Source organism: Colobus angolensis, unplaced genomic scaffold (genome assembly GCF_000951035.1).
Source record: "Colobus angolensis palliatus isolate OR3802 unplaced genomic scaffold, Cang.pa_1.0 Scaffold105, whole genome shotgun sequence".
In the NCBI taxonomy this organism is placed as follows: Eukaryota; Metazoa; Chordata; class Mammalia; order Primates; family Cercopithecidae; genus Colobus; species Colobus angolensis.
In genome coordinates, this window is record NW_012111475.1 from 5,527,738 (window position 1) to 5,546,567 (window position 18,830).

General features: G+C 54.1%; 1 protein-coding gene across 2 annotated transcripts in view; it reads left to right on the plus strand.

Moving 5' to 3' along the window:
• Window positions 1-16,963, plus strand: part of MDGA1 (MAM domain containing glycosylphosphatidylinositol anchor 1) — a 63,680-nt gene extending 46,717 nt beyond the window's left edge. The window contains exons 10-18 of one of the 2 annotated variants that reach the window (XM_011944469.1): window positions 8-208; window positions 1,882-2,033; window positions 2,826-3,003; window positions 3,250-3,273; window positions 4,865-5,017; window positions 5,547-5,681; window positions 10,776-10,906; window positions 11,150-11,258; window positions 12,015-16,963. In XM_011944469.1, coding sequence (XP_011799859.1) covers window positions 8-208; window positions 1,882-2,033; window positions 2,826-3,003; window positions 3,250-3,273; window positions 4,865-5,017; window positions 5,547-5,681; window positions 10,776-10,906; window positions 11,150-11,258; window positions 12,015-12,106 — 1,175 coding nt within the window. In that variant the 3' untranslated portion in view covers window positions 12,107-16,963. The remainder of the gene's footprint in view (window positions 1-7; window positions 209-1,881; window positions 2,034-2,825; window positions 3,004-3,249; window positions 3,274-4,864; window positions 5,018-5,546; window positions 5,682-10,775; window positions 10,907-11,149; window positions 11,259-12,014) is intronic. The other variant, XM_011944477.1, reaches the window with a different exon arrangement.
• The last annotated feature ends 1,867 nt before the right edge of the window (window positions 16,964-18,830 follow it).

An 18,830-nucleotide genomic window follows, 5' to 3' on the forward strand; every position in this document is an offset into this window, starting at 1 on the left:
CTGCGAGGCAGCCCCCAGCGCATCGCCTCGGCTGTGTGGCGCTTCAAAGGGCAGCTGCTGCCATCGCCGCCTGTTGTTCCCGCCGCCGCTGAGACGCCGGATCATGCGGAGCTGCGCCTCGACGCCGTAACTCGCGACAGCAGCGGCAGCTATGAGTGCAGCATCTCCAACGACGTGGGCTCGGCTGTCTGCCTCTTCCAGGTCTCCGGTGAGCGTCCAGTGGGTCCCTCCCCACCCACCACGCCCACCAGGGGCCAGGCTCTGCCCCAATCCCAGCCCGGGAGATTCTTTCCCTGGGTGGGCCCGCTGACCCCCTTGAAGCCCGCCTACTCCAGGCTTAGCCCGGGCCTTTCCAAGACCTGCCCATGCCAAGGCCAGGCCCCGCCCTGTGCCGCTAGTATACCAACCTGGGCCTCCCAGCCCCGCCCTCCAGGTGCGGGCCATGCCCCTTCACTCACACCCTACCTTGAGGTTGAGGCCTTCCCCTTCCAAGGCCTGCTTATGCCTATACCTGTCCTAAGCCCCGCCTATTACAGCTCAGCCCGCTTCCTGGGCGTCTGACAACTGCGCCACTTCCAAACACAGCCTTCCCCAGGCCTAGGCTTCACCTCTCTAACGACACCCAAACCAGGCCTAGACCCCTTCAAAACCCATCCAAGCCACGTCTAGGCTCCTCCGCCTGCGTAAGGCATAGGCTCCACCCCTTTCAGTTTGGTCCAGTCCCAGCTTTGCGCTTCCGGCAGATCCAGCAGCAGGCAGCATTCCCTCCAGCCCCACTCCCACCAGCGTTAGAGCCCCTCAAGCCCTGGCCACAGCCGCATCTCAGCCCCTCCCCGCTCGTCCTTGACCCCTGAGGCTACAGATGGGGAACCGCTTCGGGGGTCTGAGGTGTAGTTTAGGGGAGAGCAGACGCCTCTCAACAGCTTCTCTGGAACGTTGTTACGGGGGCACTGGGCCAGACAGCACACGTTTCCTGAGCTGGCACCCTAGAGGTGCAGGCCCTTCGGTGCCCAGAAACCCCTCTCAGCCCCAGCTCTTCTAGGCATTCTCAGGTGGGCTGTCAGGGGCTGCAGATGGCCATGGGTGGGTCAGAAAGGGGTGGAAGTGGTGGTGAGGGAGGCCTGGGGGAACACAGGGGGGCTGCCTGGGTTGCTGATGTCTTCCTCCATGTGGGGAGAGCCGCCTCCCTGCCAGAGCTGGTGGCAGCGCCTCTGGAGCAGAGCCTGGGGATGTCTGTCCCCCATTCCATGGCATACACAGCTTTCCCAGCAGCCCCCAGCTGACTGGGTGGCCCTGCAACTTCTGTTTGAATCCCTCACTCAGCAGCAGGGGGATAGGACGGCAGGTCACTGGCCCTCTCCCCACCTCCCCACCACCCAGCCTTGCCAGCCAGAGGCCCCTGTGACATTTCCCACCTCCTTCCCTTCTCCCCTGTTCTCCCACACTTTCCCTGTCTCCCCACTCCTGTCTCTGTTCCCCTCTCTCCCTTATCTTTCTTTCCTCCCAATATCCCTGACCCTTCTTTGTGTCTTTCCCCCACTCTCTTTCCCCTGTCTTCCCTCATATCCCTTTTCTGTGTTTTCCTAAATTTCTCTTTACTCTATTTTTTCTGGGCCTGCCTTTCTCTTCTCACCAATATCACCTCTTGGAATTTCCAATCTCTGTCTCCATCTCCCACTTTCCCTCCTATCCCATTCTCATTCTCCCCAATCCCCTCTTCTCCCAACATTCCCCAATCTCACAATATTCCCTTTCTCTTTGTTTCTCCATTCCCTCTCTGTTTTCTACCTCATCCTCTTCCGTTTCCCTTTCCCACACCTCCTTTCTTTGTGTCTCCCCCGCACCCTCCATGGCCCAATGCCCCCCTCCCCATCCTCTTAGCCAAAGCCTACAGCCCGGAGTTTTACTTCGACACCCCCAACCCCACCCGCAGCCACAAGCTGTCCAAGAACTACTCCTACGTGCTGCAGTGGACTCAGAGGGAGCCTGATGCTGTCGACCCTGTGCTCAACTACAGACTCAGCGTCCGCCAGGTGGGCCAAGGGGGAGTGGGGGCCTGGGGGCAGGTGGAGGGTGGGGTGGCTGACCCTGGAAATGCTCATCAAGGCCAGAGGAAGGGTCAGAGGTGGGGCTCAGACACGTTGACCCTTTTAGAGAGTCTCCCTTAGGGAGAATTTGGACATAGCGGCAAGAGATTGGACGTTCTAGGGATCTGTCCCTTCTGGACCCAGACTCTAGGCACAGCTATGAGAATTGGGCAGGCAAGGGTCTGCTGGGTTCATAGAGGAGGGAGCCAGTGCTACTCACAGAACATAGAATCTACTCTTGGATCAAGAGCTTAAGAAGGGGTGTGGGAGAGGGGAGGGTCAGTCTCATCCAGGGAGTCTCCACCACGCAAGGCCAGGGTCTCTCTGCTGTTCTCATGCCCAGTATGATTCCATGTGGTTCTGCTCAGCCCAAGAGGTAACTGGTGGGAGGGTAACAGTGTGACTCTGGGGCAGACTGCCTAGGCCAGAACCCAGCTTTGTGTACAGTAGCTACAGCAAGCTACTCTCTTTGGCCTCAGTTTCCTTATCTGTAAAATGGGGGTAATTATAATATTTTGCCTCATAGGATTGTAATTTTGAGGATTAAATGACTTAATAATGGCAGTATACTTAAAACAGTACCCCACACTTATTAATGGTTCAGTGTGTTGCTATCATCATTTTTATTATGAAGACAGCCCTGAGAGGTGGGCACGGAAGGGGTGATTGTCCTGTCTCACAGTTGAAGAAACTGAGGGGCTGACTTCCTAGGCATCTGGGAACTCCCTGTACTTACAGTTGAACCAGCACAATGCGGTGGTCAAGGCCATCCCGGTCCGGCGTGTGGAGAAGGGGCAGCTGCTGGAGTACATCCTGACCGACCTCCGTGTGCCCCACAGCTATGAGGTCCGCCTCACACCCTATACCACCTTCGGGGCTGGTGACATGGCCTCCCGCATCGTCCACTACACAGAGCGTAGGTGACAGTGGTGGTGGTAGGAAGGATGGGCCCATCTCATGGCCAGGGACCCCCTCCACCATCCCCATGCGGTTCCTAAGCTTGGGGTTCCCCACCGTGTACTCTCCTACCTTGTCACTGCAGGCCAGACCCGCTGGCCCCCAGTCCAGGCTCTGAGGACCCTGTCCTCTGGTCCCAAGCAGGGTATCCTCTGCAGAGCCCCACACCTCAGTTCTGACTTGGTTTCCCTGCTTGCTTTCTCAGCCATCAACTCTCCGAACCTTTCAGGTGAGACTCCCCAATCCCCCATGACTTCCCCTTCCCTTTAGGGACACAAAGGCTCTCCCGGTGAGAGAAAGGAGATAGGCTATCCTTGAGACAGTCAGAGAGAAAATGGATTCCCCCTGCATTTCCATGGGGTACGGCCAGAGGCTAGAAGGAGAAGCAGTGTTGGGCTGGAGATGTTTATATCTGGGATTATTCTGGGGTTTAAAGGCCAGGCAGGTCGGGGGAGGCTCACTGTCCCAAAAGAAAAAAGGAGAAGCTGGGCTCATCTACACACCCTGTTGCCTGAGTCAGGGGTTCTTAGTCTGTGACCCATGGACCTCCAAGGAATCTATGTATAGAATTCAGGCAGTCTATGAACATGGAAAGGCATACAATTAATTTCTTTTTTTTCTTTTGAGATGGAGTCTCACTCTGTTGTCCAGGCTGGAGTGTAGTGGCACAATCTCGGCTCACTGCAACCTCTGCCTCCTGGGTTCAAGTGATTCTCCTGCCTCAGCCTCCCAAGTAGCTGGGATAACAGGCATGTGCCACCGTGCCCGGCTAATTTTTGTAGTTTTAGTAGAGACGAGATTTCACCATGTTGCCCAGGCTTGTCTTGAACTCCTGACCTCAGGTGATCCACCTGCCTTGGCCTCCCAAAGTGCTAGGATTACAGGCGTGAGCCATCATGCCTGGCCTCAATTATTTCTTTATTTTCCCTATATTCTAGCAGAAATTTAACATCCCCTTCAATGATGAATGGAGGACCCAAACCACAGTAGTAAAATCAGGACCTGTGACTTTGTCAGCTGTAGAAATCCCATGTTTTCTTTTTTTTTTTTGAGACGGAGTCTTGCTCTGTCGCCCAGGCTGGAGTGCAGTGGCCGGATCTCAGCTCACTGCAAGCTCCGCCTCCCGGGTTTACGCCATTCTCCTGCCTCAGCCTCCCAAGTAGCTGGGACTACAGGCGCCCGCCACCTCGCCCGGCTAGTTTTTTTTTGTATTTTTTAGTAGAGACGGGGTTTCACGGTGTTAGCCAGGATGGTCTCGATCTCCTGACCTCATGATCCACCCGTCTCGGCCTCCCAAAGTGCTGGGATTACAGGCTTGAGCCACCACGCCCGGCCAGAAATCCCATGTTTTCACCTCACCTTACAGTTGTTCGAGATATCTCTAAATATCATTTATATCCATTTGTATTTCAAAACTATAGTAGTTACTAGACCTAACGCTAGATCTTGTGATTTAATTAGATACTACAGAAGCCTACTTATGATTTTATAACAGATTGAAAAATATTTTGACAACTGTATTTCGATATAATTGATTTTCTTTATAATCCTATATATTTCATTTTATGTGTCTAAAATCATTATTCTGAGATTATCCTTAGGCTTCACTAGGTGCTAGAAGGGACTATGGACAAAAAGGGTTAAGAAGTCTTGTTATGGCAACAACTTTGTCGTGGGCCCCGTGTCTGGTCTTTTGAAGCCTGGAATCCTGGATGCCTTGCTTGGATGCATGGAGCTGCCTCTGCAGGGTGGTGACGGGGAGAGGCTGGGCCTCAGGGACTGAAGAGGCTGACTCTGTCTCATTCCCCCATAAAATGCAGACAACACCTGCCACTTTGAGGATGAGAAGATCTGTGGCTACACCCAGGACCTGACAGACAACTTTGACTGGACACGGCAGAATGCCCTCACCCAGAACCCCAAACGCTCCCCCAACACTGGTCCCCCCACTGACATAAGTGGCACCCCTGAGGGTGAGGACCTGGCCTGCTGCCAGAAATGGAGGATTGCTTCAGGGGGTTGTCTAGGCCCAGGGCACCCCAGACTGGGGATGATGGGAGACAGCACCAGTCTGAGGGAGACGCAGTCCTGTCGTCAGGGAGCCCCGGTCTGAGGGGAGACACAGCTCCGTTCTCAGGGAGCCCCAGTCTGAGGGAGATGCAGCTCCATCCTCAGGGAGCCCTGGTCTGAGGGAAGACACAGCCCCGATTTCAGGGATCCCTGGTCTGAGGTGAGTCGCAGCCCCATCCTTAGGGAACCCCAGTCTGAGGGAGACGCAGCCCTGTCCTGGTAGAGGATCAAGAGGAAGAGGAATTGCAGTAGAGCCAAGGACGCATGAGCACTGACCAGACTCCTGTGCTGTGTTGTGCTGTGCTGTGAGGCAGGGTGCGTGGGGTAAGGCACCTCAGGTTCAGCCAGTAGAGGCTTAGGCAGAGAGGGAATCAGATGGGAAGAGGCCCAGGTGTCTCGGGGTCTATTGGCGCATCTCCCCATTCCCCACAGGCTACTACATGTTCATCGAGACATCAAGGCCTCGGGAGCTGGGGGACCGTGCAAGGTTAGTGAGTCCCCTCTACAATGCCAGCGCCAAGTTCTACTGTGTCTCCTTCTTCTACCACATGTACGGGAAGCACATCGGTGAGTTGGGGGACCAGGTAGTCTCCACCAAGTGTATGCGGGAGAATGGCAGGGGAGTGGGGTCCACAGGAGGCCGTGGACTGGCCCGTGTGAGGCCTGAGCTTCCCCACTTGGCTAAATGAGAGGTGCTTGGAGGGGTCTGCACAGAGAATTAGCCAGAGGAGAAGTTGAAAACCAGCTTGTCCGAGGTTTTGAGATGATCAAGGAGTCCTGAGCCTGCAGATAGAAAAGACTCCAGCAGGGGACGGACACGGTGGCTCACACCTGTAATCCCAGCCCTTTGGGAGGCCAAGGCAGGTGGATCACCTGAGGTCAGGAGTTCGAGACAAGCCTGGCCAACATGGTGAAACCCCATCTCTACTGAAAATACAAAATTAGCAGGGTGTGGTGGCAGGTGCCTGTAATCCCAGCTACTTGGGAGGCTGAGGCAGGAGAATCGCTTGAACCCGGGAGGTGGAGGTTGCAGTAAGCTGAGATTGCACCACTGCACTCCAGCCTGGGCAGCAAGAGCAAAGCTCCATCTCAAAAAAAATAAAAGACTCCAGCAGGATGAGATAGAAGTGGAGGGGATGGAGAAGACAACTAAGAGGATGCAAATATGGAGTGCCTGCCAGGTAATGTCCTGGGTGTGCCGAATCCCTGGTTGCATTAACCCTTACAGCCACCAGATGAGGGAAGTGTTACCATCCAACTCAGAGACATCAAGCATTTGCCCAAGACCACACAGTAAGCTAGATCTGTGTGACTTCTCCAAGCCCTAACCGTGAGATCGGAAGGGTGCTGCTTTGTGGGCAGTGAGAGGAAGTCCTGCTTCCCAAGTGTGGGAGTGAACATAAGGAGTACCCTTTGGCAGGCAATGGTACTGGTAGGAGTGTCACGTAACCAGTGAACTCATCTGTCAGCATCACTTCCAGAGCTCCTGCTCAGTGCCGGGTATCAGGTGCTTGTGAATGAGGTGGACGAGTTCCCCATCCTCTTGGCATTTACAGACAAGTGGGAAAGACAGGTATTAAATAACCCATGCTACCAGCTAGGAGTTAGTGACCCCTGAAGCAGTGGAAAGACCGAGACTGGTGGTAACAGGGAGACCTGACTGACTCCGCGGCATGGTCATGGGAGACTCTGCTGAGGACATGATGATTTTTTTAAAATTGTTTTTGTTTGTTATTTATAGGAAAGGTAATACATTTCACAAAGGCCAAAAGGTACAAAAGGGCACATAATGCAATTGCCCTCCCATCCCAGTCCATCTGCCAAAGGTGATCAATAGACTAGATTTTAGGGCAAATTTTCAGAGGTACTTTATCCAGTAGAAACCAGTACATATGGCTGGGCAAGGTGGCTCACACCTGTAATTCCAGCACTTTGGGAGGCCGAGGCAGGCCGGACACCTGAGGTCAGGAGTTCGAGATCAGCCTGGCTAACATGGCAAAACCTCATCTCTACTAAAAATACAAAAATTAGCCAGGCATGATGGCAGGTGCCTGTAAGGAGGCTGAGGTAGGGAGGATTGCTTGAACCCAGGAGGTGGAGATTGCAGTGAGCCAAGATTGCACCACTACACTCCAGTCTGAGCGACAGAGTGAGACTCCGTCTCAAAAAAAAAGAAAAAAGAAAAGAAACCAGTACATACACATATATATTATATATATATATATTTCTATTTCCTCCCATTTTACACATACTGTCCTATACTTGCTCTTTTCCTCTGAATTGTACATCATCTTGGTGATCATTCCTTGTCAGTCCGCAGAAAGCATCTTCATTGTTTGCCTCAGATGTAATGGTAGAGGGAGTGACTTTAAGCAAATGTAGATCTAAAGGCTCATCATGGAGAAGTTTCCACAGCTAGGGTGATGGATCAAGCTGAACTGATGAACAACAATAGAGTGGGATAGAAGGTTCTGCCTCCACTGAGGCCCCCAAACCATTTGCACAGATCTTTTTCCCATGGCTTGGTCTGGACTTCATAAGAAGCTTCTTCTAGGGTAGGTGAGGGTGGATGACCAGGACTCCACCACCCTGCCCAGTCCTCTCATTTCCATTTGGCTTCCCCAGGTAGGACAACCAGTTCATTTGGGTTTACCCCATCTTTCCCAGTGTTAGCACTGGGTATGATTTATGTGGTGAATAAAGCTAGCTCTTAAAACTCAGGATTTCTCTAATACTGATGCTTAGGACAAAGCTCAAAAAAGAAAAAAAGAATGAGTGAGTTTAAAGAAAGATATTAGCACATGTGTTATATAACTTGGTCAAGATAGCGAGAGGGGAGATTGTGGAGGCATTAGCCTGGGGGTGCTCGGCCCATTTACCCACAGCCATAGGGACCTGGAATTCTGGGGTAACTGAGGGGTGCTGGAGGAGAAGGAGGAGACCAGAACTTGGCTAAGAGTGGCCAGGCAACACCAATGCCCCCTCCCTGTCCCTTCCAGCTCAGCTCCAGCCCCCAGTGATATGAAATATCCGGCTCTGAGGGAAGGGGAATCAATCTTAGATGGTGCCCGTTGGCTGGCACTTCCCACAGACAAAGCTGTACCATCTGTGACACCAGATAGACAGACCCCCTGGTGGGAGAGAGCCACCAAATGTTACCTGCCTGGCATGAAAGGAGTTGGCTTGGACCAAGGAGAGCCAGCAAGACACAAGGTCTGGGGACAGCTGGTGCCCAGAGCTGCCAGGCAGAGTAGGAGGGGAGGAGGGAAGAGGAACTAGGATAGCAAGAAACACCCCCTCCTCCATGGCAAAGCCAAGCAGAGGAGCATATTGAAGGTTCCAGGCATATGGAGGTACCCTCACCAGCAGGGGATGGGCCCTTGAGAGGCTGTGCCAGCACCCAGTAGAACAGGAGGTACTCACCCTGGCTTTCACAGGGCCCAAGCCCCAGTGTCTTCCAGGATCCTCACCAGCCCCAAAGAAGTGACTTTCTCTTCTCCTTCCTGGAGGTATGCCCGCTGTCCCCATCCCTCTGGGATCTAGCCTCAGTTCCCATACCATTTCTTCCTCCTCTGCTACCCTGCCCCAAGGACCCTGATGCAGAAGCTTTTTCACCATCCCCTTCCCTCAGCACCCATCAGCTCCAGTGTACCTGCTGCTCAGGGGCTTCCTGATATCCCTTTACAGAGGACATCCAGGGCCCAAGACCCCCAACCTTCTGTTTGAAAAGGGCCTGCTCAGGCTCAGTGGCTCATGCCTGTAATCCCAGTGCTTTTGGAGGCCAGGAGTTCTAGACCAGCCTGGGCAACATAGCGAGACCCCCATCTCTACTAAAAAACTTTAAAAATTAGCCGGGTGTGGTGGTGCATGCCTATAGTCCTAGCTACTTGGGAGGCTGAGGTGGGAGGATTATTGAGCCCAGAAGTTTGAGGTTGCAGGGAGCCATGATTGTACCACCAAGACCCTGTCCCCACCCCCCAGCCCCCCAAAAAAAGAATGAGCTTTGCTCAATACACTCCTCCATATCTTTCCAGCCACATCTAAAACCAAACAGAGCTGTATGCTGGTGCCTGGATAGACTCCAGTTTTCCAGCCTCTGGGCTTTTGCTCAGCCTGTTCCCTCTGCTTAACATGCCTTCTTACCACATTCCCCTGGCCAAATTCTTCCCATTCCTCAAGGCCTGTCGAAAACACCACCTCCTCCAGAAGTCTTCCTAGGTTTGAGCTGGGAGCCCTCTATCCTTCCTGTGAACTCTGAGTCCTTAATGTACAGCTCCCCAGGCCCAGATCACTCTCTGCCCTGTGGTATGGTAGTCCCTGGGATTCACATCTTCTCTTCCCTATTTGACTCCTTGCAGGAAGGTCTGTGTCAAAATTCCTATAAGTTCCCAATAGTTAAATTCTAAATGAAGAATTTTCCATAACTCTCATCAAGGACTTTCATAGAATCACAGAGTTGGAAGGACCTCAGCGTTCATGAAGACCAAATCCTATCAATCATTCATTTATTCATCCACTTAACTAATTGAGCACCATTATATGCTAGGCAGTGTTCTAGGACACTAGGACAAGACAAAGACCCCTGCTCTTGTAGAGCTTACAGTCTACTGGTGCCAAGCCTTATAAAGGAAAGAATGCAGAAAAAAGAATAGAGAGCTATTTTACATGGGATGGTCAGGGACTTCCTTGAGGGAGGGAAGAATGTTCCAGGCTGGGGCAACATCACAAGCAAAGGCCCTAAGGCAGGAACTGGCCTCAAGTATTGAAAGAAAAGCAAGGATACCAGTTTGCTGTACCCGAGTGGGAGCCAGGAAAGAGTGGCGGCAAATGAGATCAGAGAAGCTGACAGTGTCCAGATCAGGTGTGGAAGTCCAGGAAAGGATGGCGATGGGAAGCCTCAAAGGGGACTGAGCAGGGGGGTAACGTGACTGGAGACAGGGGTCCCCTCCACAGCACCCCTGCTGGATAGTCCTGTCCAAGGACAGGATGCTCCCCCAAGACAGCCCACTCTTTTGCTGGGCAGATCTGATACATCCAGGGTCTTCCTTAGATGGAGTTCAAATCTGCCTCCTGCAAGCTTTCCCTTGCTGGTGTTTATTCTACCCCATGGGGAATGCAGAGCATGGACGATCACATAGACTGTCCCCTCTGGCCTTCTCTTTCCCAGGGCCTTACTGGACCCAACATACTTCTCTTGCCAACTGGATATTAAACGTTTCAAAACCCCGTCATCTACCTCCACAAGTCATGTACTGCCAACAGGGACACACTGTTTTCTTTGGAAATCCTGCTGTGTGCCCAGACAGAGGTCCCAGCGCCCTGGGACAGCTCCCTTGTCTAGACGGGAAGGATAGGGTGTGTGTGCATGTGTGTGTTTGTGGGTGGGGAGATTAGCTGATTAGCAGGGCAGGACAGAAGGACAGAAATGAAAGAAAATTTGCAAGTCATCCTGATGAACTGAAATCCTGCTGAAGTCTTGTTTCCCACATTGAGGGTGTCCCTGCAGGAATGGGACATTGCACCCAGCTGGCCATGGGGAGGAGGTCCTGTCAACAGGGACAGGGCTACAGGATGTGGTGGGAGAAGAGGGCTTGGTAAATGGGGAAAGGTGAGGGTGCCCTGGCCAGATCTCACTGCCGACTGCCTTCACACCCACCACAGGCTCCCTCAACCTCCTGGTACGATCCCGGAACAAAGGGGCTCTGGACACGCATGCCTGGTCCCTCAGTGGCAATAAGGGCAATGTGTGGCAGCAGGCCCATGTGCCCATCAGCCCCAGTGGGCCCTTCCAGGTGAGTCCGCAGGGCCCAGAGGACCCTCCCCAGCTTCGGTGGTTGCTCCCCAGCTTCAGTGGTTGCTGTGGCCAGGAAGCACTTAGGAAAGCCTTGTCCTTCTTCCTGGGGGCTAAGGATGGAAAGAGTCAGGCTAGGGGGAACTTCCAGGTAGATTAAGGGGAAAGGTGGGGTTGGGGGAGCGCTCTGGTCCCCAGCAGAACCTCCTCAACCCTTGCTCCCTGCTTTCTGACCCCACCCCAGATTATTTTTGAGGGGGTTCGAGGCTCAGGCTACCTGGGGGATATTGCCATAGATGACGTCACACTGAAGAAGGGGGAGTGTCCCCGGAAGCAGATGGATCCCAATAAAGGTGCAAGATGGGAAGGAGGTGGGGGAGCTGAATCTGGAGGGAGCTGTGGGGGGGGGGGTTCCTGTCTGTTGAGGGGAGGGTGTTTGTGTCTGGACAGAGGTTGAGAATGTCTGAGTGATGGGAATCATGTGGCTCTGACTGTGTGAAGGTGTGCCCCACCCTCACTCAGGCTGTGTGCATGTGTAAACAATGAGAAACCCAGCCCCCACCCTCGTGGTGAGCCTGCTGACCTGTTCATGGTATCAGAGCGCCTCCTGTGCCTGTGTCTGAATACATCTGTGCATACCTCTGGCTCCAGAGGTGAACGTGTGCCTTCCAGGGCCAGAGGTTTCCAATACTATCAGCTCCCACTTACTGAGCAATTACTGTGTACCAGGCAAGGCACACAAACTTGTATATGCACGTTTCACTTACCTCACAACAGTTAATCCTCACAACAGTCGTTTGGGGTAGCACACACCGTTGGACCCATTTTACAAGTGAGGAAACTGAGGCCCACTGAGGTTAAGTAAATTGTTCCGAGTCTTAGTGAACCTGAAGCCTGGCAGGCTGAGCTAACCCCCACTCCACCCCATGCCATCTCATGTCTGTGCTGTGAGTTTGTCTGTGTGCACTGAAGCCAGTGCACACCCTCAGGCCCTCCAAAGAGGTGGGCAGACTAACAGTGCCCTGATGCTGCCGACCTGCCTGCCACTTCCTGCCCCTGCCAGAGCTGACCAGAGCCCTGGCCTGTCTCCTCTTTCTTTCCTGTTGCAGTGGTGGTGATGCCGGGCAGTGGAGCTCCCTGCCAGTCCAGCCCACAGCTGTGGGGGCCCGTGGCCATCTTCCTCTTGGCGTTGCAGAGATGATGAGAGCTGTGTGGCCCCCCCGCCGCAACTTTGCCCCCGGCACACCAAAGTGTCCACATTGTACCAAAGACTGACCCCTGCCAGCTGGGGTGCCCAGGGGCAGGGCCGGCCTGCCAGGGAGGGGGCCTGCATTGGCTGCGAGGATGAGCAGAGGACAAGGACAGAGGCCAGGCACTGAGGCCCTGCAGACAGCTGTTCCACATGCACACACGCACACACTCATGCTCTCACACACAGAGATATATTAAAGCACAAGTTTCTATCCGACCTGCCAGCACCTTCTTTACTGCAAAGACAGGGGACTTGCCTGAATGGCATCTGCCAACCCAGGGACCTTGGCGCAACATAGGCCTTGTCCTTGCTGCACTCGTGGTGTGCTTCTGACTTTCCCCTGTCCCCTAACTCAAGGCCGAACTCCAGCCTGGTGGCTTTGCCAGAAGGGAGCCAGAAGTGGGGCAGACATGGAGCCCCTTGCTTGGTCAGACTCTGGGACTCCTGAGATGGGAGAGGCAGGGATCAGAGGCGGAACAGGTGGGACTTTGCAAGCTCTGTGAATGTCCCACATCCAGGGGACAACCAGGGAGGTAGGGCGCCTGCTGCACACAACTCTGTCCAGAGTGAGCACTGGATAGTAGAGACCACAGGTCACCCCAGATCCCCTGACCTATTTCTGGGACACCACATTTCCCTCCTCAGTGTGTGCCCTTTGAAGGGACCCAGCACAGGGTCTTGGGCCTGGGCAGTCTGAAGACTGACACCTTCCCCACTCCACCCTACAATCAGTGGGACTCCTGAGAACACGGTTCCCTCCTAGCCTCAGCCGCCAGCTGGGTCTCAGAGGAGCTGGGGGAGTGGTGGCCAGCCCGTTTTCTGGGGTGAAGCTTGACTTTGAGAAAGGCAGAAGGGAAGTCCTGCTTCTGGGATTTGGTGCCCCCATATCAGACAGTGAATTTGAAGTGGAGAGAGGCCTTCCTTTCTTACCTACTTGGCACGAAAGGGTGCCCTGGGTAGGAGGGTGTGTGCAGGGCAAAACGCCAAAAAGCACTGTCTAGTCAAAAGTTCCCTTCTCCACCCGGGGCAGTGAAGGAGGAGGGGCTTATAGAGCTGGGATTGGTGGAGGGAGCCGGTGCCAGTCCCCTCACTCTCTGGGAGCTGTGAAAGGGCTCCCTGTCCTTGGGTCCTGGGTTAGGCGCCTGAGATTGACATGATGGGATCTAGATCTTTCCTCCTTGACATCACCCCTGAGCCCCCACCCAGCCGTCCATGGGAGAGAGAAGGCCCAGCCCCCTCTAGAATGAGTCTTTACGCATGCGTGCATATGTGTGTATGTGTGTGTGCCCGTCTGTGTCTAGGTACCACCGTGGGTACGTCGTTGAGCAGGAGTGTGTGCAAACACAGGTCTGCGTGTGCAATCACACGTATTTGCCTGTGAGACTGGATGGAGACCCAGTCGTTTCTGTGAGTGTCCGTGTACGTCAATGTGTGTGTCCATCTTCCTGAGTGATGTGTTTGCTTGTAGGGTGCTGGCTGAGTAGACTCTGTCCAGCCCTATTCTGTAGTCTCAAGCTGCCTGCGATGGCCTGAAATTTCACCTTTCATCCCCTATGAATGACAAAGAACTTACAGATGACCTTATTGGACGCAAGCACCTTTGGTGAGGAGCGTCACAGGGCTCCTCCTGGAGCATTTGGTGGGGACAGCTGCAGAGAAGAGGCCTGGAACTCGGGCAGCACTGCAGCGCCAGGCAGCAGGCGGGGAACCGAGGCAAAGGCTGCCCATCTCCTCCCCCTGCCAGGCCTGTGTGATCATTATCACCAACAGCTGGTGGGTGGCCGGGCCAGGATGTAGCGGGGCCTTCTGATGCCTGATCAGCATGGCTGCCTTCCTGGCCCAGTCAAGGCCTCCGTCCGAAATGAGTCGCTCCAGGTTCTCAGCATACACTTCCATCACGTCTGTCGGGTATTGTTCCTTAATTGTCCCATCTGTGCAGAGTCTGTTGCCCCAACTAGACTGTGAGCTCCTCCTCAGAGCCTTCCAAGTTCTCCCTCCACCTCCACCACCTCCCGCTTGTACCCAGCACAAGTGGGCCTGGTGTGGAAACCACTCCATTGCCCAGTGGAATGGATTCTGTAATGAGTGGTTCCTGGCCTCGCCTGCGGAATAGAATCACCAGAGTCCTTTAAAAAGCATTGCTGCTTGGATCCCACCTCAGAGGCTCTGATTTCATTGGACTGGAGCACAGTCGGACATCAGAAATGTTGAAAAGCTCCTCAGGTTCTCCTGACAGCAGGAACCACTGGCCTGGCACCTCCTGGGTGCTTCCTCTGTGCCCTCGCTGGGGTAGGCATTGGAGCACCAGAGATGAATAGCTTCCTCTTTGGGGTTCCTAAGGCACCCTGTGCCTGCTTCCCTCTGAGGACCTTCCAATCCATCTGCCCCGCAACCCTGGCTACTCCAACAGGGGGACTTGTCTCCCTTGTTCCCCTCAGGATCCATACAGCCTGCCACAGTAAAGGTGCTCAGTACATGTTGGCTGGGCTGAACTGCATACATGTGGCACCCAGATTCCTGGTCTTTATGGGTGGAGGGCACAAGGTGGGGGGCGCGGGGGGATGCTGCTGGAGGTCTCAGTGGGTGCAGACAGCCCTGCCTGGAGGATGGCTTGACCCGGGGTTGACAGAGTGTCTGCTGAAACGCTGAGGTCCCCACATGTGAATGGGTGAGGCTGATGTGTATGTCTGTGTGTGCCAGCAGGTGGGTGGGGGATGTGGGTGTCAGTGTATGCCAGCGGGCACTGTGAGTGTCTAGGCACGTGCTGGTCTGTGTGTGTTTGCGTGTTCCTCAGCAGAAATGAGTGGCTTTGTGTATCACCAGGTGACTTGTCAGTGTCAGTGTCTGTGTGTGCCTGTGAGCCAGCAGCTCTGTCTCAGTGTTGCTCATGCTGTGTGTCTTTGTGTGCCACGGTGTGTCCGTGTCTGTGTGTTGATGGGTGGCCCATGAGTGACCCCCGCCAGGGGAGACAAGGCTGGCTGGATCCAGCACATCTCCCCAGTGGCAGCCTCGCCCTCTGGGTCAGGGTGACTGCGGCATTTTGTGGCCTTAAAATGGGGTGTTAGCCCTCAGGGTGCTGGGGCCCTTCCATCCCTTGTCCCCTTCATGTTGGTGAAAAGGACTCCGGGGGCAGGTGCTGTAGAGCAGCTTATGGAAGTCTCAGCTTGGCTATCCTGCCCTTGGGACTACAGACGGACTCCTAGGGTGCTGAGTGAAGCCTGAAGACCAAGCCCCCTCCTCCTGGAATGCTCCTTCCACCCCTGCCTCTTGGAGATGGGCCTGACACCTCTTTCCCATTCATTCTCCTTTTCCCTGTGCTCTGGGAAAGCCCCTGGCTCAGGCTGTCAGAGTGAGGATGGACCTCAAAAGTTTGAACCCCTCGTGCAGATGAAGAAGCTGAATCCCAGAGTGGGGAAGGGGAGTGGCCCAAGATCACACAGCTAGTTTTAGTAGAGCCAGTCTTGGGAGAGCCAGGTACTACAGCCCTGGGGGTGTCACACTACTTATCACTGCCCCTGAGGTCTCCTGCCAAACAACTGCAGGGAGTTTGGCTAACAGTCCTGTCTCCAGGGTGCCGGTGGGGTTGTTATAGATGTTACTGGGATCCCACCCTGGGAGAGATGCTATCTCCCGGCTCTAAATTCTGGCCTCTCATCCCAGGCTGCAGACCCTTCTGCCCCATGGCAGGCCTGGGTGCCACACAGAGGTGGCCACCCTCCCACCAGTGTCTGCAGCTGCCGCCCCTCTCCCAGGCCCCCAGAGAGAAGAGACCCTGTTTCCCCACCTCTCCCCTGTGATTTCACAAGAGCTCGGGCTAGGAGTGCAGGTCAGCATGTCCTCATGTGCTCATCCTCTTCACTTCCCCAAAGACCAGGAGGGTTGCGGGTGGGGCGTGCAGAATCTTTGTGTTTTTTCTCACTGGGCAGCTCGAGGGACTGGGGAGTATTCCCAGGGTCTTTCCTCTGCTCTGGAGAGTCCCTGCACAGCCACTGACTGAGGCTGGGTTCAGGGTTCAGGGGAGTCCACCATGCTTCCAAAGGCCGGGAAGCACCTGCCTCTCTTTCGAGTCAGTGCTGTGCGTGTGTGTCCGAGAATGTGGTGTGTGATGTGTGGAGTGTGCGTGTGTGTGTGTGTTGGGGCAGAAGGACCACTCTTTCCTGGGGATCCCTTGACCCTTATAACTAGAAGGGACGTTAGGGAGCATCTAATCTGGTGCCCCCATTGTACAGGCGAGGTCCAGAGGGATAGCATCTGCCCACCCCACCCCTTGCCCTCTTGTTGCCTGCACTCATTTCCCAGGGACCCTCCCAGGATAGGAATGCCCTCCTTCCTAGCCCCCTCCCACCCTCCTCCCAGCCACCCACATAATCACCATCTCAGCCCAACTCTGGTGGTCCTCTAGGCCCCAGTGGTCTCCATGCATCCTTCCTGCCCCAGAGTAGCCAGCTCACCAAGGCCTTTATCCCCAGCCCAGGAGAAGGGGCAGGGAGGGAAGGGGCTGCTCCAGCCCTGAGGCCTCAAAGACTTGGGAGAAAAGCCAAAACTCCTCATGCCCAGGCCCACGTGTCTGACCACCCCAGCCCACCCCACCACCAAGGTAAAAGCACAACAGGAGACCCCCTTATTAATGGGTGAAATGTATTGGGGTTTTTTTAGTCACACGACCCCGTCCTCACCCCTTTGCCTTGCTGTCTGTCTCCACCCCAGCCTCTGTTCCCCATTTGCCTCTTTCACCTCCAAGCCCCAAAATGTAACCTCTAGTTGCGGACGCGGTTGTTCTATCAATAAAGCTGCAGTGTTCTAGCACTCAGCATCAGCCGTGTGTGTTGGCTGGGCAGAGTGGGCCAGGGTGGGGGCCGGGGCACTGGAGGGCTCCTCTCAGCTCCCTGGGGGCGGCCTTTCTTCTCTTTGGCACCTTTCGACAGGGATCCTGCTCTGTGGCCTGGACAGTGAGGACCTGCATCCTGGTCTGCTCCCAGCGAACTTGTGTCCTCGTTCGTTTGCTCATTCAGAAAATACCAACCAAACACTGCCTTTGTGGAAGCCCCTGTGTAACGGGAGAGATGGACAGTAAGCTAATAATAACACCAAGACGTATATAATGATGTGTACAGTGAGGGCTGGGAAGGGAAATTGGTGCTATGAAAGAAGGTAAGAGGAGGGTTCTTACTTGGGTTGGGGCTTCAGGGAAGACTTCTCTAAGAGACATTTAGGAGAGATAGAATGATTGGAGTTAGCCTGTTGGGGCTGGGAGAGGCTTCTGAGCAGAGGGAACAGAATATGCAAAGGCCAACAGGGCCCAAAAACTTAGGAGGCTCAAGGAAGGGGAGTAAGAGCAAAGGAGGAGGAATAAGTTTGGTATGGTGGTTGAAATGCCCTTTTCCCTTCTCGGCACCCAACCCTACCATCCCTCCTACACGCTCGGAGTCCCTTCCCTCTTAATCTCTTTTCTGGCCCTATAGACCCTACCCTGCAACCTACTTGGGGCTGCCTCCCTTATTCACCACCAGCTAGCTGCATCCTTGCCGTAAAATCAAGTTATGCCAACCTTTCCCTTTACCCCAGACCTCTCAGAATTCTAGAATTGCAGAGCTGGGAGGTCCTTAAAGGTCACTTATTTCAACCATCTACTCCTATGTTATAGGAGAGATGGGCTTGCCAAGGTCATGGGGATAGGCAGTGATGAGCATTTGCAAGGTGCCCCAAGTCAAGGGTGTGGGTGTCATGATGTGAACTACATCATATCAGGTGAATCATGGGAAGAGTCAGGTTACAGTGATTCGGGTAGTTGATTGGGTAGTTTCACTTCCGTGTTCCAGATGGGGAAACTGAGGCTCAGATGACAAGACCAAGGGCTCCCTCTCCCTACCACCTAAGTTTTATTGGCCCTCATGTTGGGTAACTTCTTGTTGCCACACCTGGCCTTTCTCTTCTAATAGAAGAGAAAGGGACTAAGGGACTCACCACCGCTGTAAGTTGGCTCCTTGAGCACAGGAAGAGAAATCCGGTCAGGCTCACTCAAGTGCAGGAGCATGATTGTGAGGACAAACACAGTGAGGGGGATGAGCACTCAGAAATCCAAACCGGAGTCGCAACAGGGATGGTTTTCCTGAACCAGATGGGCATTTTGGATTCAAGGTAGCTCTAGGATCATCGTCTACAGAAACTGCTGGTGCCTCACCTGTGTAGAATAAAGATGGCTGCAAATCCCTTGTTATCCTTTCTGTAGAGAGGCAGCATCGAATTCCCTTCCTGTTGAATCTGGGTTGCTCTTAGTGCCTTGTTTGTGCAATAGAATGTGACATACTGAGTTGAAGATGCCTTGGAGCTTCAGCTCAGGCCTCTTGGAACGTTCTCTCTGGAAGCCCTGAACTGCCACATAGGATGTCCTCTGAGTTGCTCTGAGACCACCATGCTGGAGGGGCTCCGGCTGACCATCCCAGCTGAGTTCAGCCTTCCAGTCATCTCCACCAAAGCACCAGAAGATATGGGAGTGCAACCGCCTCAGACCTTCTGGAGCAGCCCAACTGCCACTTGAATTGCTCAGCCAAGCTCCGTCCAAATTCCTGACCCATCGTCATGAGATATAATAAAATAGTTGTTTTAAGCCCCTGCGGTTGGGAGTAGTTTGTGACAACAGCAATAGATGACCATGACTCAGTCACTCCCCAGC